The sequence below is a fragment of the Neltuma alba genome, unplaced genomic scaffold, assembly GCF_004799145.2.
Source record: "Neltuma alba isolate B1F8T4 unplaced genomic scaffold, ASM479914v2 tig00010596_pilon, whole genome shotgun sequence".
In the NCBI taxonomy this organism is placed as follows: Eukaryota; Viridiplantae; Streptophyta; class Magnoliopsida; order Fabales; family Fabaceae; genus Neltuma; species Neltuma alba.
Window position 1 is genome coordinate 154,158 of NW_021635458.1, and position 25,694 is coordinate 179,851.

General features: G+C 38.3%; 4 protein-coding genes, 1 long non-coding RNA gene and 1 pseudogene across 5 annotated transcripts; 4 read left to right on the plus strand and 2 right to left on the minus strand.

Moving 5' to 3' along the window:
• Positions 1-799: 799 nt before the first annotated feature.
• On the plus strand, positions 800-3,308 carry LOC114757444 (FCS-Like Zinc finger 11-like). Its single transcript, XM_028946505.1, has 3 exons — positions 800-939; positions 1,635-2,693; positions 2,792-3,308. The coding sequence occupies exons 2-3, from the start codon at positions 1,648-1,650 to the stop codon at positions 2,940-2,942; spliced, it is 1,197 nt and encodes a 398-aa protein (XP_028802338.1). The 5' UTR covers positions 800-939; positions 1,635-1,647; the 3' UTR covers positions 2,943-3,308.
• Positions 1,947-25,574, minus strand: LOC114757453 (uncharacterized). The gene is made up of 3 exons (XR_003741565.1): positions 25,506-25,574; positions 4,277-4,290; positions 1,947-1,960 (listed from the first exon to the last, which is right to left on the minus strand). It is a non-coding gene; the product is annotated as an uncharacterized LOC114757453 (long non-coding RNA).
• Positions 6,799-8,425, plus strand: LOC114757443 (molybdate transporter 1-like). The gene has a single exon (XM_028946504.1). The coding sequence runs from the start codon at positions 6,828-6,830 to the stop codon at positions 8,232-8,234; it is 1,407 nt and encodes a 468-aa protein (XP_028802337.1). The 5' UTR covers positions 6,799-6,827; the 3' UTR covers positions 8,235-8,425.
• On the minus strand, positions 10,402-17,786 carry LOC114757440 (uncharacterized). The gene is given in 7 exon segments (XM_028946501.1): positions 10,402-10,989; positions 11,076-11,715; positions 11,806-12,061; positions 12,970-14,673; positions 14,900-15,168; positions 15,171-17,403; positions 17,535-17,786. Coding segments are annotated over 5 exon segments (4,932 nt in total). The 5' UTR covers positions 17,308-17,403; positions 17,535-17,786; the 3' UTR covers positions 10,402-10,989; positions 11,076-11,149.
• LOC114757452 (syntaxin-32-like) lies at positions 18,283-21,715 on the plus strand (annotated as a pseudogene).
• On the plus strand, positions 22,705-25,694 carry LOC114757446 (DNA ligase 1). The gene is made up of 3 exons (XM_028946508.1): positions 22,705-23,434; positions 24,546-24,801; positions 25,141-25,694. The coding sequence occupies exons 1-3, from the start codon at positions 23,117-23,119 to the stop codon at positions 25,521-25,523; spliced, it is 957 nt and encodes a 318-aa protein (XP_028802341.1). The 5' UTR covers positions 22,705-23,116; the 3' UTR covers positions 25,524-25,694.

The window sequence follows — 25,694 nt, forward strand, 5'->3', positions numbered from 1 at the left end:
TACCCCTCCCCTCTCCCATCGGTTTTGCTGCTGTACTTGCCCCTTTAAATCTGTTTTCACCTTCCCTTTCATTTGACCCATCCATCAAAGCTCTGTTCTTAATAAAAAGCCCTGTTCTTTGGAATAAGTTGAACGTAACACGTTTTATGATGTGGTAGTAATTAATGAATGAATACTGTAAAACCCCTTAATCAAACGGAATTCGTGTGCAGAGACGAGTCATAATGACCTGAACTTGACGTGTGAGAGGCTGAATATTGAACAAGATGCTTTAATTAAAAGAGATTTTTGAGCCAATAAGTAACATACAATTGGACGTCTACCCCCTTGATTTGAGTCTGCAAGTCGTTGTCCAGTTAACAACGAAAAGGTTAATGCTACTGCAGCCTAACCCTTCGATTCATCCACGATTTATTACCGGATGAGTCCTATTTTTCCCATCACTGATTTGCTATGAACCCATCGAGCCAAAACGGGAAAAAGCATACAATACTGTGGGCTATTGTACTGTCGTATACTCCTTTCATTTTTTTTATAAAACACTTCTAACACATTACATATTTCATATAAATTAAAAAAAATCTTAAATTGTATTATTTTTTATTAAAATATAACAATTTATGATATATTTATGATAAAAATTTAATAAAATAACTTGTAAATAAAATAAAAAAACTGTCTCTCTATTCTATATAAATAGAATCAGAACAGTAATTATTTTTTATTTATGAGAGAGAGAGAGAGCGCGTCTCTGTCTAGTGAGAGAGAGGGGAGTATTTCAGAAGCTCATTGCTTCGCTGATTTTGAGGCATGCAAGAGGAGAGAGATAGCAGAGTACGGCACAAGTTTCACCCCGCCCTTATTTTTACTGCATTTGGAACTTCTTTCTTCAGCATCCATCCCTGGGAAGTTCTCAGAGCACAAGGAGAGAAGACCCCGGTCGGTTTTTCCCTCTCTGTTATTTCACACTTCGTCATGACTGTCCGTCCCTTTTTTTCGATTGAATGATTCTGATTTCTAGTCCATTTCTGTTTTGATTCTGCTCAACTTTACTCTGGAAGGCTTCTGAGGTGTCCTTTGGTATGCATGATAAATCTGTTTCATTTGAGCTTCTGATAGTTATAAAATGCTCTTTCTTTTCTATCTGGGATTCTTCTGCTTGTGCGATTTCTGGATGTTTCACTTTTCATTTTCTTTAAAGACTTCATTATCACGCTGCTCTGTTTAGCGAAGGGATGTGGATTGACTCGAGCATTATTATGATAGTCTTCAAAATTTCGTTTTACCTTTGTATTTTGTATTTTTGACGTCAATAATGTCGTTTATTTCTCTGCTTTGTGAGATGACATTTCGTCGTCTAATCGGAGCTCTATAATTGCTTCTTCATTCATTTATCTTCTTTTCTGGCTCTTTTTTTTTTCCAATAGAAAAGTGGTATCACAAATTTCTTTAAATTTTCAAACATAAATGCTTGCTTTGTTCCATGCGCACTCAAGAAGGTTTAATCTTTTCACAGATATGGCGTCATGGCATCATATGTTATTCTGCGTTGTCACTGGATATTGATATTGTTCACTGAAAACTCATTCTATGTTCTTCTGCTTACATGATCAAACTTGGTTTGTTTTCTGCAGGTGATTTAAGACAATGCTGCGGAAGAGGAACAGGTCTCTCCAGAAGGATCAACATCGCGCGGGTCATAATTGGGACTATCATTCTCAGTCTCACGGTTTGGGGACAAATTTCAGAAACAACTTAATTTTCAACATCCCTCGTTTGTTTGTGGGTCTTGTACCAAACAGCTTGTTAGATTCTGATTCAATGAGGAGCCCAACATCTCCTCTTGATGTTAAAGTGGTTCCAACTTCAGGTGACACTGCCCGAACTCCAAAGTCATGCCTGAGGAGCTGGGATTGCAGCAAAGTAGGCTTAAGCATACTTGATTCTTTTAATGATTCTTCTGAATTTTCTGGGAAGATCATATCTTCATCAGAGAGTAAGATTCCAGTTATCAGTCCCGGAATGAAAATTAAGTTCTCAAATTGTCTAAACAATGCTAATTCTTTTGAGGCATCCAAGTCTTTGCCCAGAGATTTTTGTAAACTTCCTTATACCCAGAATAGATCTGCTATTCACAAGGGTGATTCCAATACTCTTTTCGAAATAGGAGAAACCTGCCTAGGGTATGAACCATTTAGGAAAAGCTGGTCTTCTTCAATGGATTCTTGCAATCCATTTAGAAGCTTCTCTGGTTTGAATCTTTCCAACTATGATTCGGACTCTGGTTTTTCATCAGTGAAAGATATGTCCACCCAAGGAATCTTTCCTCATTTTATCGAAAGAAACCATAACTCAAACACCTCCCTGCCTACAGAATTGAACTCCAAACATGTATCATCTCTTGAGCTTGTTGAGTCGCTATCTGCTGGTGAGATTGAGAACTCTGAAGACTACACATGTGTGATTTCCCATGGTCCCAATCCCAAAACAACTCATATTTTTGGTGATTGCATCTTGGAAACTCATTCTAATTATATTAGGGGTCATGGTAAGAATGAAGAGAAGGAAAATGGAGTTTCCCCGTTGACTAACTGCTCGCAGACTCCAAACCAGTATCCCTCTAACAATTTCCTGAGTTTTTGTTACCACTGCAACAAGAAACTGGATGAAGGAAAAGATATCTACATTTATAGGTTGGTGGCCTTATCAAAATTGCATCTCTTGTTTTGATTTGCATTTCCTTTGCTGGTTAGAAATTTATCTGAGGCTGGCTTCCTTTGTGATCCTGCAGAGGTGATGAAGCATTTTGCAGTTTGACTTGCCGTGATCTGGAGATCATGATTGATGAGAAACTGCAGAAATCCAGTCCTTCTGAAAAATCTCAAGAGCAAGAGATTAGCAAGGAGGAACTTTTTGAAACCAGGATCTTCACTACTACGTAGCTAGAAGCTTTTCAGTCACAGCCACCATGGTCATGAGAATAGAGACGCAGTTGATCATCTGTTCACATAAGTGCTGTCTTTTATGTGCATCTATCTGCAGCCATGGATGATCGTTCTGTACATCACTGTGTGCGCCTTCGGGCTCTCAGACTTCGTCTTTTTGGTGGATGATGGCTCTCATTAAGCTTTTCCAGTATCAATATAACTTCATATATATATATATATACACATACACGTGTCATCAAATTATAGAAGCCGATTTTTCTGGCTTCTCCTCAGGACTTTCCTGCATTGTCATTTATAATCTCAAGGATCAACGTATACAGCCCGAACAAGTTTTTAACTGAATTATATATTACTATTGTATGTACAACCTGTGCTTCATTTCCCCTGATCATGTTACGCCAAAGGAAAATTTGATGCTTATTTGCTGGTACACTGATTCGCTAATTCCCGGCTAAGGGCAGGAGCGAGTTGAGGAGAACAGACATCCTCCAACATGCGTCCATGTTTGCAGAATCCATCCATATGGATAAAAATGTTATGACGATGATGTCTGCTTCATCCTAACGATGTTCAACCCGCAAACTCCTGTGGCCGAACTCACAGGAATAAGATAATAAACTCGTCGCTTCTGTTAAGGTCAAATGGCTTCCGTTCTGCATTAATGCACTCAAGCCTTAATTTTCCCTAGATCAATAGTATTAAATCAACATTCTGGATCTTACGTTAATTGTCTGAAATGCAATCTGAACCAGCTGGACTTGTTCCACAGCGCCCATGAAACATGGAACATGCTGTTGCTTCTAAATAACCAATTGGTAAAGGAACAAAGCAATCGAGCATGCTTAGGCTCTCGTTATCATTATCAGAACCTGATGTGATACCATATTACCTGGTTTTGAGAATCCCACTCCAAAAGAGCAAAAAGAAAAGAAAATCTTGGAGAGGAGAAAGGGAAAGCGAAGTAATCGTGCCGGGCAACAGTAGAACTCAAAAGACTCGATTAAGTCCAATCAAAGCAAAATTAAAACGACTTTTTTGATCAGATATGATATAATGGGATCAATCTAACCGAAATCGCGTTCATCCCTTTCTTAAGCAATCTCTGAAATTTATTATCTTTTTGGTAAAAAGCGAATGCACATCAGACTTTTGTAATGTGTACGAAAAGGTTTGAGAATTGAGATGATGAGATCGTGGCCTTCCATCTAGCTTTTGACATAAAGTGACACACCAGGCTCCTTTATTTTTTTACTACTTTCTCTCTTAATTATAAAACCTGTTTTATAGACTATAAACAAGTTTTTATAGTTAGGATAGTTTTCACCTACCGCTTTCTTTTTAGCTTTTAATATTTTTTTTGTTTGCTAAAATTATCGCACCCGTCATCAAGCTCCTCTTGTTTGCTCACGGTCAAGCCTCAGGCCCAGCTCGCACCAAGACTTCTCCCTGCACCCTTCGGCTTTATTTTTCTGTTAGGGCCTGTTTGGTAGATCATCTAAATGCTTACTATTGGGCCTAGTCAGAAAATTACAATGATCTTCCTTACCATCTCCGGTTATGCTTTTGAAACCAAAAAGTTGGGTCTAACAGAATGGTTAGTCTCTCATAACATAATAAACTAAGATTTGAATCCCTATTAAGAAAGGTGTTCATATTTAATGCCTGACGGTATCTCAAATAGGATTATCTTCAATAAGAGGATACCCGTGTTTTAGAAAAAAAAAAAAAAAGGTTATGCTTTTGAAATATCCAAGTATTAGGAAACAGAGAGCAGGACAATTACCTATTTGTCTGTGGGTTCAACGGTAAGAAGCGCATTCCCTTGCTAAAAATGGAGGGGTTCCCCGTCGTAGTCTTCAGGAGAGACATCCTAGATTTGGGAGGGCCTAGATAGATGTTTAAGGATTTGTTATGCATGATATCCCACTTACCACATAGAATGACGAACTTGATTGCCCATGTGCTGACAGGTGTAAAACAATGGAATCTAACGTAAAACGGTGATCAGGGAGAGCCCTAAAGATAAATAACGTGTAAACACAGGATCTGTCTTTGATTCATTGTCATCAAATCTTATTTTTGTTTGAAGTCTGAATTTTTTAAAATTCTCAAAGCATATGATATGTCCCTCATAAAGCAGCATTAAGAAGATGAGAATGCGCGAAATTTTTAGCACTGGAAATAGTTGTAGGGGCTATAAGAAAACAAATGCAGTTGGGAAGTGTTGGTCTCATTGTCTTTGTAAAACTTGAAAAGGCCAAGTTGTGATTTGATTAAGATAAAGGGTGCAAGCCCATTGGATGGACTTCAAGTTGAAGATCCAATAACACATTTCGAGAGAAAGGTCTCTTCTTATGGTGTGTTTGGCAAGCACCCCAAACCATGGTTTGGGAAAAATGTTAGCCAAACACCCTTAAAAAAATCAAAACTATGGTTTGGGTTCAAAACCATGGTTTTGACTCCAAAACCATGATTTTGAGAAAAGCAGAAATTTTTTACTTTTGGAGGAAAAAGGGGAGAGTGTGAGAACCTATAGGATATGTATCTTGTTGTTTTTTTATAAACATATTTTTTATAAATATATTTAATCTTATATCTTATAAATATATATACATATTAATTATTTATTAATTATATTATATTATATATTATTAATATATGTTAATAAAAAATATATTATTAACAATTTTATTCCTTCAAATTAAAATATATCATAAAATATATTTTTTCTATAATTATCATATTAATTTATGCCAATTTGTATATATAAAAAGTACTTCTAATAACAACTATCCAAACACTCACACTTCTTAAAATCACTTTTTCACAAAATCTATTCTTCCCAAAATCTATTTTTTCAGAATCTATTCTTCAGAAGCTATTTTCCAAACCATGGTTTGGTTTCATCCAAACACACCCTTAAACTAACTTCTATACTTGATGTGGAGTGATCATCTCATAAATAAGAGCATGGTAAAAAATAACTTGAAAAAGACATGTAAAATGAAATAAAAAATATAAAAAATATTTATATTTTAAAACATAAATAATAAATTATTTTCTTATTAAAATAATTTATTCTATTAGAGTCAAAGTAGGGTGCGCCAGTCGTGCATTGGCAGCATTGCATGCGCAGACGTATTAAAGTAATTTTCCTCTCTGCATGGTGTATAGTAACACCTCAAGGAGACACATTAATTAATCAATATAAAATATGTTTTATTTTCTCAAAACTCCGTATAAAATATCAATACATCTAATTATTATTCTTCCGGTCTTTAATATAGAACCTAATTAAAAAGTGGATCTTAGTTCTAAATATAGGACCTATTTCTTATATTTACCAGTTCTTTCCTAAGTTACCCGTATTAAATAATTGAATACCATAATAATACTTATTACTCATTAATAATACACCTATATATTTTACAAAGTAAGTGAGTACTTATTACTCATTAATTCCACACATACATCAATTCTACCGTTTTATATTTTTAATAAAATAATTTAAAGTATTTTTTGAAATGTCAGTTTTTTAAAGAAGTTAACTAAGGGTACTTTGGAAAACATATGTCATATTTATGATTATTACCTAACTTAATTAATTTTTTTAATTTAATCAAAGTAATTAAATATATCTTATATTAAAAATAAGAGGAGTACTCTGGATCAGAACGAGCACCTAAGTTGTGGGGGTATAACTAGGACATTTTAGACACGGCGAAATTGATTTGGAATAAATTATTATTATTTTTATCACAGTACATATGCCAATTGCTCATTATTCCCTTTCACATGATCAGCTCATCCCCAAAAAATCTCATTATAAGTAAACCGCACTCCCATTCATACTCACACTTGTCCGAGCGAATATCATCCATGGCGTCCCAGAACACACCATTTTCAGACCTTGAGGCACTCCGAAACACTCAAGCCTCTGGTTTCTCCACCAACCCGATTCTCAAACTGAAAGCCAACTTGGCTTTCCGTTCTCAATGGGCGGAACTGAATGGAGCCATGGGAGACCTTGGCACGTACATACCTATAGTACTGGCTCTCACTCTAGCCAGAGACCTCAACCTGGGCACCACATTGATTTTCACTGGCATCTACAACTTCATCACCGGTGCCATTTATGGGGTTCCTATGCCTGTCCAGCCCATGAAGTCCATCGCCGCCGAATCCATCTCCGACCCCAGTTTCGCAGTGCCGGAGATCATGGCCTCCGGAATCTTGACCGGCGGGGTCTTGCTTCTGCTGGGTATAACGGGGTTGATGCAGCTCGTGTACAGGTTCATTCCTTTATGCGTTGTCAGGGGGGTTCAGCTTGCACAAGGCCTATCCTTCGCTTTGACCGCTGTTAAATACGTCAGAAAGATACAAGACTTGCCAAAGTCCAAGTCTTTAGGGAACCGAGGATGGTTTGGTTTGGACGGGTTGGTCCTGGCTCTTGTATGTGTTTGCTTTATTGTCATAGTAAACGGAGCTGGCGAAGATCATCATGGCGGAGAAAGCACCAATTTGAATGATCAACAACGCAAGATGGAAGAAGATGCAACAATAAAGAGAAGAAGCAGAGTCAGAAACAAAATGTTCTCTATTCCTTCAGCTTTCATAGTGTTTGTACTAGGTGTCATTCTGGCCTTCATAAGAAATCCCAAAGTGGTGCATGACATCAAATTCGGACCATCCTCTTTTCAACTGGTGAAAATTTCCAAACACTCATGGAAACAAGGCTTCATAAAGGGCACAGTCCCTCAACTCCCATTATCAATACTGAACTCAGTCATAGCAGTGTGCAAGCTATCATCAGATCTATTTCCAGGAAAGGAAGTTTCAGTGACTTCAGTGTCTGTAACAGTGGGATTAATGAACTTGGTAGGTGGGTGGTTTGGGGCCATGCCAAGCTGTCATGGGGCAGGTGGGCTAGCAGGTCAATACAAGTTTGGAGGCAGAAGTGGAGGGTGTGTGGCTCTTCTGGGAACAGCCAAATTAATCTTAGGTTTGGTTCTTGGAAGCTCAATAGCTCAGATATTGAATCAATTTCCAGTGGGTATCTTAGGGGTGTTGCTTCTGTTTGCTGGGATAGAGCTGGCTATGGCTGCAAGGGACATGAACACCAAAGAGGATTCCTTTGTCATGCTCATTTGCACAGCAGTTTCACTGGTGGGTTCGAGTGCAGCACTTGGGTTCTTGTGTGGAGTTATTGTCTTTGTTCTTCTCAATCTAAGGAACTGGACAAAAGGTGACCCACTTTCAACCATTTGGATGCGTGGAACCTCTTGATTAGCTCCCCAGATGTATGAGTTTGTGCGCGTATGTATGAAGATTTGGTATATAATAGTGCAATTTCTTCGTTTATCCCATCTAGTGAAATAAAGTTTGTTGTTAATGTTGTTTGGTATATATAATATGTGGTATATGAGACTGGGATAACTACTTGGTCTTGAATTCAATCTTCTAAATCCCTGAGTAACCAAAAAAACAATGTTTTTTTCAAGATTATGGAGTGTTTCCTTCCATTTTTGGTTATGTGATGCTCAATTGGGGGCCTCATGAAAGAAAAACTTCTCTCATAATTTGATATAAAAAAGAAGGAAAATTAAAAAAAAAAAAGAGGCCACGTTGCTCTTATTATAGAAGATTAGAAGTATGATAAATACTAAAAGAGGGGGAAAATCTCCCCTGCTTCGTGGCAAAGGGGGCTATAAGTTTTTTTGATTGTGTTGAGTCCATTGCATCAGTATCCATTTGTGTGTGCATGACAGAGTGGGAGCGAGTGGGTGTGGATTCTTGCTGGACAAGAATAAAAGAAGCGAAGATTCTTGCTTTCAAGTCATTACACAACTAACCACTAGACCAAAAGAGACAAGCTTGTGTGTCCATCATCACCTCAAGAGAAGTCATCAATCAGCCTGGAATGGAATATATATATATATATACATATACACACACATATATATATGTATATTATATATCTCTTGAAGTTGAAGATCAGATGCAAAACTGATTAGTAGTGGCCAAATGCTGTGGCATGACGCCATTGCATTAATTCTTGGAATCCCCCAAAAAACCAATAATTTGAACATATTGGCTTTATCAGCATTTGACCATTTCCTCCGAATAAGACTTCTGCTTTCACCAACTCTCTCACCTTATGAATGCAATCTCCATTATCACGGTAAAGAATGAGAATATAGATTGATGATTTGCCGAATCCATGATTCATCAGCCACTTGTTCCTTTAAGCTAATATCCCACTCAACAAGCTTGAAATTAAAAGATCCTGCCTATTTCATCAGATCTGCATTCATTAAATTTAATTTTTGATTCTTCCTTATTCAACGAGTAGAATTCATTCTATTGTAGATTTAGGTTGACACGAGTAACTAAGTTCTCGTTTTTAGAGTAAGTGATTACCTTTATGTAAGGAATAGAATAAATTGGGAAGTGTTATTTGCATGTCCTCCATATCTTGGAAAGTTCTCTCAATAAAATATAACCAAAATAATTTCAATAGTATTATTTTCATCAACAAAAATTCTTAAGTTTCTATTTCAACGTTATGCATTTGAAAAATAAAAATTTTTAAAATGAAAGACGCAAGCTACGTGCTTCAAACATATGTTAACCGAATCTGACCAAGAAAAAAAATGATGCTCCGCGTAAAAGCGTCAGTCTACATTCAAAATATTTTAGTCAGAAATATATGGGCCTTAAGAATTGGTCTTTTACTTGGAACCAGAATTACCTCAAGCTTACGCACTCTATAACATAGGCGTTTAAAGTAAAATTATTCGCACTTTTGTTGACGCCAAGGGACAGAATGTTAGAAGGAAAAAGGATAAAAACCTTGAAGCACTCGGCGAAGCTTACAATAAAGTGGACGGCCATCTTCTAACAAGACACTAATTAGATATGGCGAGCGTAAAATATTTACATCTTTGCCTTCACTTTTTTGAGGGGCACACTACCGTAAGGCTCCAATCCGACGTTGCCTGTCTGCTTCTCATGTTCCAGCTTGGAGCTTGACTCATACTTCTCAAACGATTGGTCATTATCGCACCAATATAACCAACAGTGGCTACTCTAAAGATTCTTCAATGCCATCCGTTAATTTTTTCCCCCTTTGAGTAATTTAATGTGTAGTAGTTTATTACTTTACTATACAACAAAAGGCAACGACAACACTTTCGCAGTGAAATCAGGCAAACGGATATTCTTTCCCAAAGTGATACTTCGACATCAAAATCAGCATTACGTTTCCCAGAGATATTGAAACACAACAGTAGAATAAGCTAATCCATCATCAGTTCATGGGCCTAGGATCTTTGTTGTTCTCTAACATCGTGATGCGCACAATAATTTCACATCATATTCCCCACTTCCTCAAGTTTAGCGCTCAAAATCAAGATGTTAATGAGGGAGTTAGAGCTGAAGATGTACCTGGCCACTATTCTAAAGCAATGGTTAAATACTGATCAGAAAGGCTATATCATGTTATCATGTTTACATATAATACAAGAGGATCGGGTATTTACCATATGCTATGACATAGCCAATTCACTGCAGAACCAACACATTCTCAAGGCTTAATTTCTCTTTTCTTGGTCCATGTCTAACTATCCAATCTTTTAAGTAAGCAACCGCATTCACTGGGCCATGTGCCACAGAAAGCAGCGGACTACCTTGCAAATCAGACGCCAGACTACTACGTCTTAATCTCTGAAAGAAAGGGTGTAATTCCATTCAAAGTGTTTTTTTCTTATTGAGCCCAACCTCTTCTCATTTTGCACATTTGAACCCGAGGTTAAGGAGGAAAAGTAGGAAGACGGGCAAAAACCCAAATAAAGAAAAAATCTGTACAAATATTAACAGCCAAAATTCCATAGACCCGATAGCAGCGGTGAAACAGTCCTGCACTGCAGATCTCAACCTGAAGAGAGGTCTGGCGGTCAGAGCTTGCTGAGTACGCTTTGAAGCAACAAAATCTCCATCTCATTGCTCTCAGACCTCACGACTGAAGTTCACTACGGATTATCTGGACAATTGACAAAGTAAAAACCAGACCCGTGTCTAGCCACACAAAAAGAAGAGGAGGAGGAGGAGGAGGAGGAATCTACTTACTTGCCTCTATGCAGCTCTGTCATAAATTAAAGGAATCCATGACGTGCCACAATGTCAGATGTTTGTCGGTTCATCTACCTATTACCATTTGAGTCCTCAGAAGCTTTCATTGCTTCAGCAGTCATAAGAGCAGCCACAGCCTTGTGGATTGCTAGATCTGCTCTGTAGAGCAATCTTTGCGCCCTCTCTCTCTTCAACTTCGCCATCTTAAGTGCATGCTGAGCAGCACCTGAGGCATCACGCAACTTATATTCATCAAGGTCTGAACCATCAAATTGTTCAATCCCATGCCTGTAAGGGCCATCTAATTTGTACTGCCTGTGGCCTGGCCAGTGATAACTCAAATTCCAATTACCAGCCCCACTTCTCTTTCCGGACATTCTATGACCGTGATGAGCCATCATCTGGGAATCATCATGATATAACGACCCATATTTTTTTGACTTGCTGTAAAGTTTGGGTACTCGATTTCTATCATACCCATCATTGCTCAGTGAAAAATATCCCATGCTGCCAGCCTCCCATGGTGAGAATACCCTTGGTGAGGTCAGTGGCAACGGGGAATCATCCAAAGGGTCATAATTAGGGCCTAGGTATGTGAGCTTTTCATCACTAAACACAAAGCCATTCATTCTTCTTCCTGAGTGAACAACATTCGCATGTAAGGAAAAGGTTCGTTATGTGTTAATGAGGTAAGAGTACTGGGGTCAGCAAGAAAATAAAAACTCACCAAGATTGTATAAACCATCCTGTTCACCTAGCATGCTGTTTGTATGCCCAGAAACTGAAAATTTCTTCTGTGATCTATGTTTCGATCCTTTATTTGGTACTTCCAAACCCCTTGGTTTCAAACAGAAAGCAAACATGGGTGGCTTATCCAAAGCTGCAACCTTGTCCAGGCCTCCGTAAGAAGTGAGAGTATTATTCTTGTTCATAGCTGCCTCCCACTCTCTTACTTCTTGTTGATATCTTTCCCACAGAGGAGGCTGAGCAAAGCAAACATTTAGAGATTATATTTCAGAAAATTAATAATCAATGATAAAGATCATGCAAACAAGAAATATAACATTATCAGTGTGGGAAATAGTAGGAGTCGTGCAGCAATTTGAGCAATAGAGAAATTAAACAAAGTTCATCACACTCAAATGTTTTAACTAATCAATAAAACATAAAACTTAACTCACCAAAGCAATTCAGATATACAAATATTTATTTTCTAAAATAACAAAGGAGCACAACACTCTGAGGATTCAAAACAGTGAATTGTAGATGCACGCCCCGAACATCAAATCCTCTGAAAACAAATTGCAGCAGTTCATGCAAGCATTTAATCACTGGAATTAACAATATCTTTCAAATGCTCAACAACCCACAAAAACAAACAGAATTAAGGATGTTACCACCCAAAACCACATAATTTCATACAATCACAGGAGTCTTATTTCCATAATTTTTTTCTTGTCAATTCATTCTAGGATTCTCTAAAAGTGTGATCTTCTGGAGATTTAGGTGTTCACAAATGGAACATCATACCAGGATTTTTTTTTTTAACAACATCATAACAGGATTTTTAATCAGGAGTTTTTTCATCCACTCTTATCTTTGGTAAGACAGTTGTTTTCTTGACTTCCTGCGGGTCAACAGACGGTTTTGGGGGATTTTACTAAATTGAGCGCTGCTACAGAGTCAAAACTTCTCATCTTCAACTTGAAGTGAACAAGTTGATTCTTAATTTTGAACCTCCTTTCCCATTCCCATCCCCACATGAGACCACTCTTTATCTCTCCTGGGTAATCTATTACTTTATATTCAGTCACTAAATGGGACCAACATAGACAAAGTCCCAGAAGGTGATAAACAAATACTTAAATAAGATCTATAATTGGGAAAGTACCTGAAAATGCCGAACTAAAGCCATTCCCTTTCGCTGCCTTTTTTGCTGCCAATGCCCATAGATGGTTTTGACTAAACACAAGGGCTCAATATTACCCATGATTTCCTCTATTTCATCAGATGTAAACTGATTACATTGTCGAGAGTATGCAGCCTTCTCAAACATGTCCATTATCTTCTCAAACACCTTCGAAATTCCCTCCAAACTACTGTTTCCCTTTTCAGAATTCTGAATGTTTGAAACCCACTCCTCATCCTCGCTATCCATGTCATACAAGACATGAGAAGGATTTAAAGCCATCTCAACATCTGTTTCAACTTGCTGAAAATACTTTGGGCCACGAACAAATGCAACTTCAGTCCCATTGTCATCGTTTTCCTCAATCAAACGAACACCAGGGAGAGGTATATTTTTAACAGAAGCAGCACGGAGATTCCGATTGTAGCATTCTTCGTGCATCTCCTTGAAAAGGGCCCACTGGCTCCTATCAGCAAATTCCAAGGTCCAATCCTTCCCTCCTTTCCACATCATAGCATGTGTGTAACGATTTGTTGATCCTGGCTGCAGAAATTGATGTGCTTTATATGAATACCTAGTAATCCCTGAAAATTTTACAGAAAGCTTCCACTCATTATGATCAAACAGCTCTAGTACAACTTGGGCTCCAGATTCTCTCCACCCTTTATCACCAATGGTGATCAAAACATTTGCATCACAAGATAAGGAGTCCAAATCCTTTTCAGGGCCTCTGGCAACATCCGATGACTTCTTTTCATTAGCCTTTCTAATTCTCTTGTGAGGAAAGCTCTTCTGATTAGGGTTTCTGTGCTTTGAACTGAAATCATACCCAGCAAATGGCAGTGAATATGAAACTTGTGTTCGTGGCTTCTTGGGTCCATTACTGAAACCATTGTGAAAAGAGTCAACATTTCCACCAGACCACCCTTGTGACAGGAAGCCAAATGTTGAGGAACTATTTCGGTTTCGCTGCCAAGAACTTCTGGGACCAGGTGATTTGGGGCTTGGAGTGACACATTCATTTACATTCCAAGACAAATCACAAGAATCATGGGCACTCTGCAAATCATCATTCACAGGCTTCCCGATTTGGTCAGCTAAAGGAATTTGAACATTGAGGTCTCCCAGAAAAGAATGGGGAACATCATCGGCCTTATCTTTGTCAACTAAGGAGCTTGAAGGTAAAGAGCATAGTTCTAACCCAGAATTATGGGATTGCCACTCGTGCAACTGAATAGAACTGAGCCTCTCAGAACCAGGGGAACCAGAAATGCCACCAGCACTAAGACCAATGATCTGGCAATTACCAGGGGCAATTTGATCACTGCAAACAGAGGGACTAATTATGAGGTTTGGTTCAGCACAAGCAACACCATTTGACAAAGTCATCATATCTTTCTTTAAATTAATTTCTGCATTGCTATGAGAGCAATCATCAATGCTAGAGTAACCATCTTCCTGATCATCTACTGATGAATGATCACGGAAGCTTAAATGATTTACTGACCGCTCCATCAGCAACTTGAGATGCAAACTAAGAAAAAAGGTAGGTGCAGCAGCAAAAGAAAGAGCAAATAACGGATGCTTCCTCTTGGCAGCAACAGAAGGCTGACTAGCATCAACTGGAGCGAAGTCTGAGGAAATTCCCATAAAATTAATCCCCATTCCCGTCCTCTTAGGCATGACCTGTTCATGCAGATGTTACACAATTTCATTTAAGATACTCCTGACATAAATAAACTTGACGTGAATTTTAAAACCTTGGGAGTTTTGACAGGAAAAAATGTTCAACTATAACAATTCAAACTTAACATTGAGGGAAAAGAATAATTTAATAAATTAGATATCGAATATCAAATATTTAGAGAGAAGAGAGATATGGAATTAGTTACAGGAAATACTGAGGAAGTACCTTAAATGAGAACGGCTTGCCATTGATGGCAGCAATTGGGCACTCGCTTAATCCATTTTGAAGTGCGTGGATGTTATCATATGTGCATTCAGAGATATGGAGGCGTTTACTGAGGAGGCAATACCTCTTAAGTTTAGAATCTAAATACATCCACTTTGAACTCTGTAATCTAGAGAAGTTGTAGAATGCAAACACAACCTGCCTCTTGACATCATCCGCACCTGAAAACCTAAATCTAATAGATGTAACTGGTAGTTGCATGTCAACATACTTCCCTGCTCAGCAGATTCAAGAAATACCCTAAGGATCATAAAGACGAAGGCTGCAGCCATCATCAAGCAGCCTTCAAACAATAGAAACCGCAACCCAACTACATTATCAACAAAAAGCATCTCCAAATGAACTCTTGGCCACTTCGTCATAACTGCACCATACTGAAGAAGCAATACAGCATTAAGCAACCACAAGCTCTCCAATTCATAATTACGTGCCGATCTTATTGGAAGGTTTATGTCAATTTTAAGTGCTGCTGACTCCAAGTCCAGAAGTCTTATTTCTGATATACCTCCCACATTGTAAGTGAAGAACAAAGGCCCATCAGTGTCAAAGCTTTTATTATCAGGTTCATTTATATCATTTAGCCTGTCAACCAAAGGATCAAAGAAAACAGAACCAGGGGCACTTATGATAACAGGTTCTCCTTCGGACACATGATGGGATGCCAGAGTTAACCTGCGAAACCGCCTTCTAAAGTAAACAATAGGCATTTTACCTTCTCTAGAACAAGTAGCATTTTCTGATGACGGCTGCTCTCTAAAATTATCACCTAATTTATCTAGCAATACAGAATCACAGGACGGATTGCTTTTACCTCCTCTCAAGGAGCTCGTAGGTACTCCCTGACCTCCAGCGGGTTCTTCATACAATAATGATGAGGCCGGTTTCAAAGATGTAGCAGAGGTTTTCTGTTTTTTCACACCATTAAAAGAAGAAGATTTAACCCGATTAGAAGACCGGGCAAGCCAAGAGATTATAGGCTCTGAATCCATAAAGCTTCCACTGCAGCTATCATCCTCTGTAATCAATTTTCCTTGTCTTTCTTTTCGGGACTTGCTTCCTTTTTGCTGAACAGAACTATTTTTCATTGCAGATCTTTTATGGCCTGCATTTCCTGGAACTTCACTGGGAAGTAACAAGAGTTTGAACCTCTCAGTTTGAAGATTAACCCATTCTTCATCTCGATCATCATATTTAATATGGTGAAGTTTCTTTGATTTGTCATAGTCATTGACCATTCCAAAGTACCAACGCTGGTCTAACGGCCAAAAAACCTTTATTCTCTGGTTCAAAACCCAATATGCATCCAGATCATCTAAGAAAATCTCATAAAAATGACGCCTCTTCCGGGCACTACCCTTTTCTTTGTGTTGTTTCCTTGGCCTCAAGACTCTACCTGCTGCATCAACTGATGCTGATTCTGAACCTGACAGAGACTTTGACCCATGGCTTACCAGATTTCGAACAGCAGATAGTGAAACGGATACACTATTTTCTGATGGCAACATAGAAGAATTACCAGTAGAAGAAAAGCCAGTACATCTGGGATCAAACCTTGAGGATAGCATCCTTGCTGCATTCTCCTCAAGATTCTCTTCATCATCTTCCTTCAAATTACCAGAAAGTTTACTATTTCTAATTGCAGTTCCAGCCTCCATGGGAACACTATCTGGAGCCAAAATCTTTTGCTTCCTGTCTCTTTTCCTTGACGTCTTTATAGAATCACCGCTATTTACAACAGCATAACAGGAAGAGTCTTCATATCCCTCGAAATGCTGAACTGAATTTGAATCACTACTCATGTTTTCTTTAAATTCATCAATATCCTTCTGTTTAAACATTGAAGACTCAGCACCCTGGCCCGAATCATCCCTAATTAGTTCAGGCATTTGATCACCATGGCCACTTTTACTACTAGTCTGCCCGGACAAATTTTGTCCTTGACCTGTTTCAAATTTCTTACGCCTCACAAGACCCCTCTTTCGCTTCGGGATATGAACAGCATTATCACCAAGACCAAGCGAAACCCTATAAAACCCATTATTGCTACTCAGTCTCTGACTCAGACCTGACTGCAATTCATATGAACTTGGCCCAATGCAACATTCTCCATCAACAACCTTTTTAATATTACAATCAGCATTTTCTAAGCTACTCAGAGACATTTCCTTTCTGATCTTCTTTTTCTGGTTCGTTTTCTGATCACCATCCTCATGGCTACCACCTCGTCTCTTCAAGTTCTTCTTAGGAGTCTTTTTTGGAACTTTCAGATTATATAAACTTTTAAGATCCAATGATCTCGATTTTTTGGGAATTGCAATGCCATGGGAGTTCTCTGTTCTATCTTCCATTAACAACAAGCAGTACAGACACCCGGAACGAAGTTTTTTGAATTTCACATTCCATTATACATTCCTGTACACGTCTTACAGATCTGTAACACCAAACTGATGAAAAATAAAAAATAATTCCTCAACCAACACAAAGACTAAGGCCACAGACAATGTCCAATGCACTAGGAGGATTTCAATGAACAGCACCAGACATATAAATCGCAAAATTATAATACGTTACCTACCTCAACGGACACACCACGAACACGAAGTAATCGTTACTTCCAACGAATCATGAAGATCACTATCATGAATCATGGGTTGGGGCTTGAATCTCACAACTGGGAATTGGAACCCTAAAAGAGCCCATGAGTATGATATTAAATTTACGATAATTCCGAGTTCTCTGTTTCTTTTTTTTTTTGGGTCCAATTTTACCGCGAGAGACGGGCAAGAACTAGGGCTTGGGGAGCCAGGGTTTAGATCGAAAATAACAAAAGATGAACTGATCGAAATGGGAAATAGCTCGAAACTACGGAGAATTTTTTAGATTCTACACGTGGGAGAGAGGACTCCGTTGGATTGAAAATCTTTGGCCAGGTTCGGGGTCTTCTACGTCGATGTGTACATTCAACGACCCAGATGTAAGCTTTCGAGGAGGAGGTTGAGATATTAACGGCTAGGATTCGACCCTTTCAGCCGAGGGTCTGGAAGTTGGGTCTGGCTCGGGTGAAAAGATTTAGGAAGTGCTTGGTACCGGGAAAATGAAAAAGTGCGGAGGGGAGGAAGAAATTTTTTTTAATAAATTGGATTTTAAAAATTAAAAAAGTGAAATTTTAAAATTTTAATAAAAAAATAATAAAAAATAATTGTTTTAACCCCGTTTTGAAAAAATTTTAAATTAAGCTTACTGAAATTTTTTTCTTTTTCTCCTTTTTGTTTCCTGTGTACCAAACAGCTAGGCAGCTTACTGAAATTTTTTTCTTTTTCTCCTTTCTATTATTGGTTCTCGCCAGAGCGAAAATCGGATTTCTTGTACTGAGGTTATGGATTGGCATTTTTTTTACGGGTAATTGATATTCAAAACTTTTTAGTCTGATTTCTGAAGTTGAACGGCGGGCATCAAATATGTCTGTGAAATCAACACAATCTTCATTTAGGGATCGTACTCAAGAATTTGAGAGCATTGGGGAAAGGCTAAAGAAATCACTAACTTCAGGATCAGGGCTAAATGGGCCAACCAGCAGTTCGAGATAGGAAGAATTGCAATCTGATGTAGCAATCCAGTCAGAGTTCAATAGGAGGGCTTCCAAGATTGGATATCGAATACACCAGATGTCTTAACAAGCTCGCTAAGCTGGTGAAGTGTAAGTATAATTGAATTCGGAGAATATTTATACCATAATCTGATTAGACCTTCCCGTGCACCCTCCTCCCGTCGTCATACACAAGCTCATTGGACTGAGGCCTCATAATAAAAAATTAACAAGTTAAACAAGATGAATCCCCCCAAACAATAAAAATGTATTTCGAGATCTGTGGTGTGTTTGATTGCTAACTTCTGCTAAAATCACCACTACATGGTGAATGCTGGTGCCGAATGCTGCTCATGGAGCAGTTACAATCAAACCTCGCAAATGTTGACAAGTCACGTTGTGCTCATTTTGATTCACAGTGGCAAAAAGGACTTCGGTTTTTGATGACCCAGCGATGGAAATTCAAGAGCTTACCGCAATTATTAAGCAAGATATTACTGCATTGAACTCAGTCGTGGTGGATCTTTAGCTATTGAGTCTCTAGACATGAGAGTGGAATTATCTCTAGCGACACAACTAGTCATTCAACCACAGTTGTGGACGACCTTAAAAATCGATTGATGAGTGCCACGAAAGAGTTTAGAGAAGTCCTAACCATGCGAACTGAGGTATGTTGCTAGTGCAATTGCGTGGTTGCTCGGTAAAATTATTATTTCATGATGCCATTCTGCTTTTTTCCTTTTTGGCACATTCAATTGACTGAGTTGTTTTTTCCCCTTTGATCTTGTTCACATTTTACATTATCTTGCGTGTCTGGTGTGTGATATTATTTATATTTCTATGAAGAACTTGAGAGTACATGAGAACAGAAGACAGTTGTTTTCTTCCACTTCTTCAAAGGATTCTGCTAACCCATTTGTCCGCTAACACCCGTTAGCTTCGAGAATGGCTGCTAGTGCTTCTAATGCCATTGCACCCCTATGGGCTAGTGGGCCATCGTCTTCAGCACATATGGCTTCTAAGTAAGTTATGGTTCTGTTTTACATTACCCTGGTTTTAGTTAAGGTTGAGGATTGACGGCCAGCACCAATGTTCGTATCCTATGAACTAGTATCAGTATAACTACTATATCCTGAATCATCTCTTTCTCTATGATGGGATGATTCTAAGTTCTTATTACTACAGAAGCAAAAATTCGCAGCCTTTGATTTCGGTGAGATCTTCATTGGCTTAACTTAATTTCTTGCCTTCAATTACTTATATGGTTGCTCGCCTTGATCTGAGGCTTTTTCTTCTATATGTTTGGGAATTTTATTTTCGGTGGAATGAAATGGAGTGGCATGGGCAAAAAAACTTTGACATTATTGGGAAGAAATTTTCACCAAACGATGGCTGGCAATGGATTGCCTAAGTCCATAGAAAGGATTGGGGGATGGGGTTAAGGATGAAATGGCCAAGATCAAATATTTTAATTGCAAAATACTCCTATCCGATGAATACCCCTGCCCCCATAAGATGAATAGCCTATTATGCCGTTGAACTGGTTCCTAAACTGATTAATCCATTGCCACCAACAATTTTTTTCGGATCAAAGTCGCAGGAAGATCGTCAACCTTTGCTGCAGTAGCAACACCAGTTAGTTCCGTTGCAAGATAGCTACATGCAAAGCAGAGCTGAAGCTCTTCAGAATGTCGAGTCCACTATTCATGAGTTAGGCAACATCTTCAATCAATTGGCAACACTTGTTTCCCAACAAGGAGAGATTGCTGTCAGGTTCTTCCTCTTCTTCTAATCCTTCACTTGTGCTCAACGTAACTACTTGCTAAAACATATTTGTCAATGTTTTGGGTCTTCATGACGTTATGCACCCCTAGTCCTTGGATTTGAAAAAAAAAAAGGTTCAAAACCTTTCATTCCTTCGCTGATGGTCATTGTGTTCACTGTCTACACTCTATCTCTAAAATGTATCTTACACTTTAAAGGAGTCTGATCACATGCTTTCATTCCTCTTATTGCTTTAGTTTACTTCCCTGATCCTACTTATTTTAAGTTGTTATAGTCTTGGCATAGACCTATTTCCTCTTCAGTATGCGGGGCGAATTAGTCTACTCTCTCATCTTTCTTTGGGAGGATAGAATTCGATAATACAAATGAAGAAAATCTAGGTGTTCATTTTCTAGCTCATCTCCCCTTCTTTCCTTGTTTATGAATATTTTTTGCGTTTTTTAAACTATTCATATTCTGGTAGTAAATGAGGAGTGACATATGAGCTTGATTTTTAATATCTTGGAAATATCAATGGGATGGGATGTTGCTGAATAGTCTGCACTATACCCTGAGGTCCTAAATGAATCTCTGAGGAGGACTGGTTTGTAGTTCATATTTGGCAGCAGCACTAGAGGCAGTGATAGTTTTGTTTATGGATGGTTGTTCCTCCCATCTAATGCTTGATTTATAGTTATTACGTTCGTTTGATTGTGAAAGAAGGCACAACTACAACTGTCTTATCATCACCACAATGTGTTCCAAGTGAAGGCAATTTGACGAGTATAAAAGTGAATATGGAGGAAAATCCCGTAATTATTAAAAAAATTTATAGTTTAACACCTCAAAATTGCTTAGATATGCTTCGATTGCAGACCAGGTGAACTGGCTTTCATTTTCCTGGTATTTGATAATTGTTTCCTTGTTTTCTATCTGGCGCTGGCTATTGAATTTAAGACATTCAGATTGAGTAAGTTTTCTACTTACAGGATTGATGAGAACATGGATGACACGTTGGCAAATGTAGAGGGAGCACAGGGGGCTCTATTAAAGTATCTGAATAGCATATCTTCTAATAGCGGTTGATGATCAAGATATTTTTCGTACTAATATTTTTCCTTATGGTTTTCCTATTTTTTGTGGCTTAATCATTATTAAAAGACAATCTAACGAATATGAAAACAGAAGTGACGGTCTTCTTACTGGTGATAACTGATTAGCCGTTTATAGAGTTCTTCAGTCTTAAGTTCCTTTCCGGTTTCCCAAGTTTTTGTAATGATTATACTTTATATAGCACCCTGTATGACAACTATGAGACTTGTGTTTTATGATTTATGTAACAAGGTTACGAACCATGAGTTTTATAATTTTGAACGGCTGGGCATGACGGCTGTTTATCTACTACTGTAGTAATGCTGTAAATACGCCATCTGATAAGTTTTCTGGTTCATAATTTAACTGAAGGTGTTCCATTTAGAATGAGCATCTCGTCTTTACTAGGCCTAGGGATCTCCTGGAAGGATGATGAACTTGGATGAGTTTTCAACCTCAAATCTGTACTTTTGATGCCATCTTGGAATCGAGGTTGTTGTTCTAAGGGGTTCTGTTGTTTTCGTTTACAGTTTAATATGATCATTTAATTCCGGCTTATGGAAGAATAAAGGTGCGTTGCATTTGTTTTTTGACCAAGATACGGGAGCACCACATTACATTGCACATGGTAGTATACAACCAATAAATCATAGTTGATTTTAATTTAGATATTTTTGTATATTAAATCTTATTTTAACTGCTTAGAAATATGTACTTTTTATTTCATTAATTAACTCTGCTTTTACTTTCAGAAATTATTTAATTTTTAATCCGATTTGTTAATTTTATTTTTACTGAGTTTTATTTTACCAAGCAAAATTTCATCAGAAATAAGGAAAAAATATATTGGCGCAGAATCATCAATCGTTAATATACAAGTAAACAAAAATCATAATTATTACACACTCACTGTTCTATTACGTATGCCATGATTTTCCTAAAATAAAACTTGTACATATTGATAAACTTATTTAAGAAATAAAATGTACTATTTATCACTCATTTTCTTATTGTCGTGACATGATCACTCCTTTTTTTTGTTTTTGTTGCCAACGTGACATTATCACTCATTACAGCATTGCCATTTCCTAGTTTATTAATTATTACTAGTATGTCCCTCTTTTACATTGAAAGAGTGTAAGTTTTTGAAACGACACCTTGTGTTTATTCCTTCCACATTTGGAAATATCCGAAAATCAACTCGCAAGCGAGTAAAATACTTAAAACCAATATTCTGTAAATTCCACACTACCTATAAAAAGCTCTATCCTGTGCCTGTTTCCTTACGTTATCCTCTCTTCTCCGTTGAAACCCTAGGTATCATTAACCGGAGAAGTTGGCACCTCACTTTCGATTTTCTTGTTTTACCGCGTTCCCTTTCGCTCCTCCTCTTTCCCCGTACGGGCTCTCGAACCCTAATTTTCTTTCTCTATCTCATTTTTTGTAATCAATTGAAAATTATCCTTGCTGGTATTGATATTTTTATCGAGAAGTCAACTGTCTTGCCCGAATATCTGATCTCCTAGAGTCCTTTGGCAGTTGGTATTATAGTTTAATTATACCCAACAGGAGTGATCCTCATTTGGCAAATGCTTTATTCTGAGTAGCTGTATTTAAATTACCGAGATAAGTTTACATTTCGGACGTCGGATTGATATAAACTATTCGCATCACTCGACATCTGGTGGTTTTGGTTGATCTGGGCATACGACGAAATGGTAGGGGGTGGAAGCAGGAGAGACGAAGGTTCGTTGATGCTTAACAACACGAACGTTTTTGCTGCGCTTGATGCTCTCAAGAAGAAGAAGAAGTCCGATAAGGAGCGCAAGAGCAAGGGGTCGTCGAAATCACAGGCTCAGTCAAAGGAACCTGAACCCCAGGTGTTTTGGGCTCCCACTCCCTTGAATGCCAAATCTTGGGCTGACGTTGATGACGATGACGATGACGACTATTTTGCGACCACTGCACCGCCTCAGTCTGTCTGGGGTGCATCCGAGCCGGAGCAGAGTAAGGAGAAGCCGAGCTATGTAGAGGTGGGGATTATTGTTCTTATATTCTGTTCATTGATCTGATTGGTACCGATTTTTGAAATCAAATCGATATAATACAAGCACTGTGATGATCGTGTTGTCATGCTTGTTATCAGTGATGTCAAATTCGTCTCCTAAGGTGCTGAGATGAGTTGTTATTCATGGCTAGCTCCTCTCGCACCATGGGCGATGGTGAGTGCCTTTGGGGATTTTTCTGGCCGCTTTAGTGCCTGTAGTTGAAAAGAAAAGGGTCATCTTATAAACACAAACTAGGAAAAAAGTTACAGGGTAAGATAAATAGTTACAAAAATCTTATCTAGCCTCAGAGATTTAGGAGAATTGAATAGCTGTTTCTTATTTTGAAACATTGGGTAAGGAATTATATTTTTTGGGTATTGTAGAAAAACACAAAAAGGGGAAGCCTGCAGGGACCATAGCCACACTACGAAGCACATGATCTACAAAACGGAAAAGAAATTGATGATTATCGGTGGATGACGACCACATTTTGAGTTTCCGTTATTTTAGTACATTGGGAATGCTGCTTCTTAGTGCCTCTCTGGAAGGTGTTTTAGGCATCTTGAGCTCTAAGGGCGTTTGTTTTTACCACCTTGCTTGTGATTGAATGCTATAAGGGTCATACGACTCATGTCTGTATTGCCAGACATCCCTTTCCATGGACAATAGGTCTGATTCTTGATGAATGACGGTGAATAATGAAAATAGTGGTAAATAAAGGTGGTTTGGGGGTGTTTGGATAGAAATCAAACCATGGTTTCAGAAGGGTTTTTACGTTTACGAAGTAAATATGTGGAGGAATTTGTCTCGTTTTGTGGAAAAGTATTTATGAAACCATGGTTTGGAGGTTGCCAAACACCCCATAACATTCACATCCTTAAGAAAGAAAGAATATAACATCTCCTTCATTTCTTGCATGTTATGTGATGTATTGGGGTTTTATTTTTGGAAACAGTGGATGATTTCATTCTAGATGACATTTGGTTTGTTCTCCATGCCTTTTTTTTTCCTTGTTATCATGATCTCTTGTATTGTGTATCAGGAGGGTGACGTCCTGGATTTGACCTACGATAATTGATAGTTTCTCTGATTTCAGGAAAGTGAGAGTGAGGAAGATATTTTAGAAGAAGGGGATGATGATGCTGAGGAAGAGCATGATCATGAACCTGAGCAGTCTGTAAACCCTGAGCATGAGGTTAAGAAGCCTGCTGAAGTTTCCCTGGCACCAAAGGAGGCAGAACGGCAACTCTCCAAAAAAGAAAGGAAGAAGAAAGAACTTGCAGAGCTTGAGGCTCTTTTGGCAGATTTTGGTGTTGCACAGAAAGAGAGTAATGGTCAAGATGAGTCACGAGGTAATTATGCATTATTATATGCTTCGTGACCTAGACATTGTTTATTATTTGTTTTGTAAAATACATTGAGTGCCATGGCATGTTTTTTCCCCATCATACTTTATCCCTTGAAAAAAGTTCAGTTTTTGCTTCTTGTTTGTTCCCCTTTATTTTTTCTGTTGGAACTATTAAGTTCGTTTGAGCTATAACTCTTGCCTTTGTTAAACTTCATGTTTGGTTGGAATAGCAAACTTCCATTGCGGATCGTGAGGTTGCAATTATTCTGGGTTACTTGTGTTCGTGAATTTTGCTTTAACAACTCCCCCCCCCCCCCCCCAAAAAAAAAATGATGCGTTCCAGGTGCACCTCAAGATAAGAGGGATGCTGAGGCTGATGGAGAAAAGAGAGAAAACATTACTGCGGAGTCCAAAAGTGCAAAGAAGAAGAAAAAGAAGGACAAATCCTCCAAGGAGGTGAAAGAATCGCAGGATCAGCCCAATGTTGCAGATGCAAACAATGTTGGTGATGAGGTTGCTGCTTCAGAAAACATGGAGGAGGATACGTCCACTGTTGATGTTAAAGAGCGTCTTAAGAAAGTTGCTTCGATTAAAAAGAAGAAATCAAGTAAAGAAATGGACGCTGCTGCAAGGGCTGCTGCTCAAGAGGCTGCTGCGAGAAGTGCTAGGCTTGCGGCTGCAAAAAAGAAAGAGAAGAATCATTATAACCAGCAACCTATGCGGTAAAAGCACCTGCCCCTTGTTTTTTCGGGCCATCAGTAAGAGTATCTGTCTGCTCAACTAACGTCCATTTAGAAATATGTATGTCTTGTTCATATCATGGTGCAGAATAAACAGTTGGCTCTGAGGACCCTGGTTGTATTATCATAGACGTGAGAAATTTTCTGTTCGTTTTCT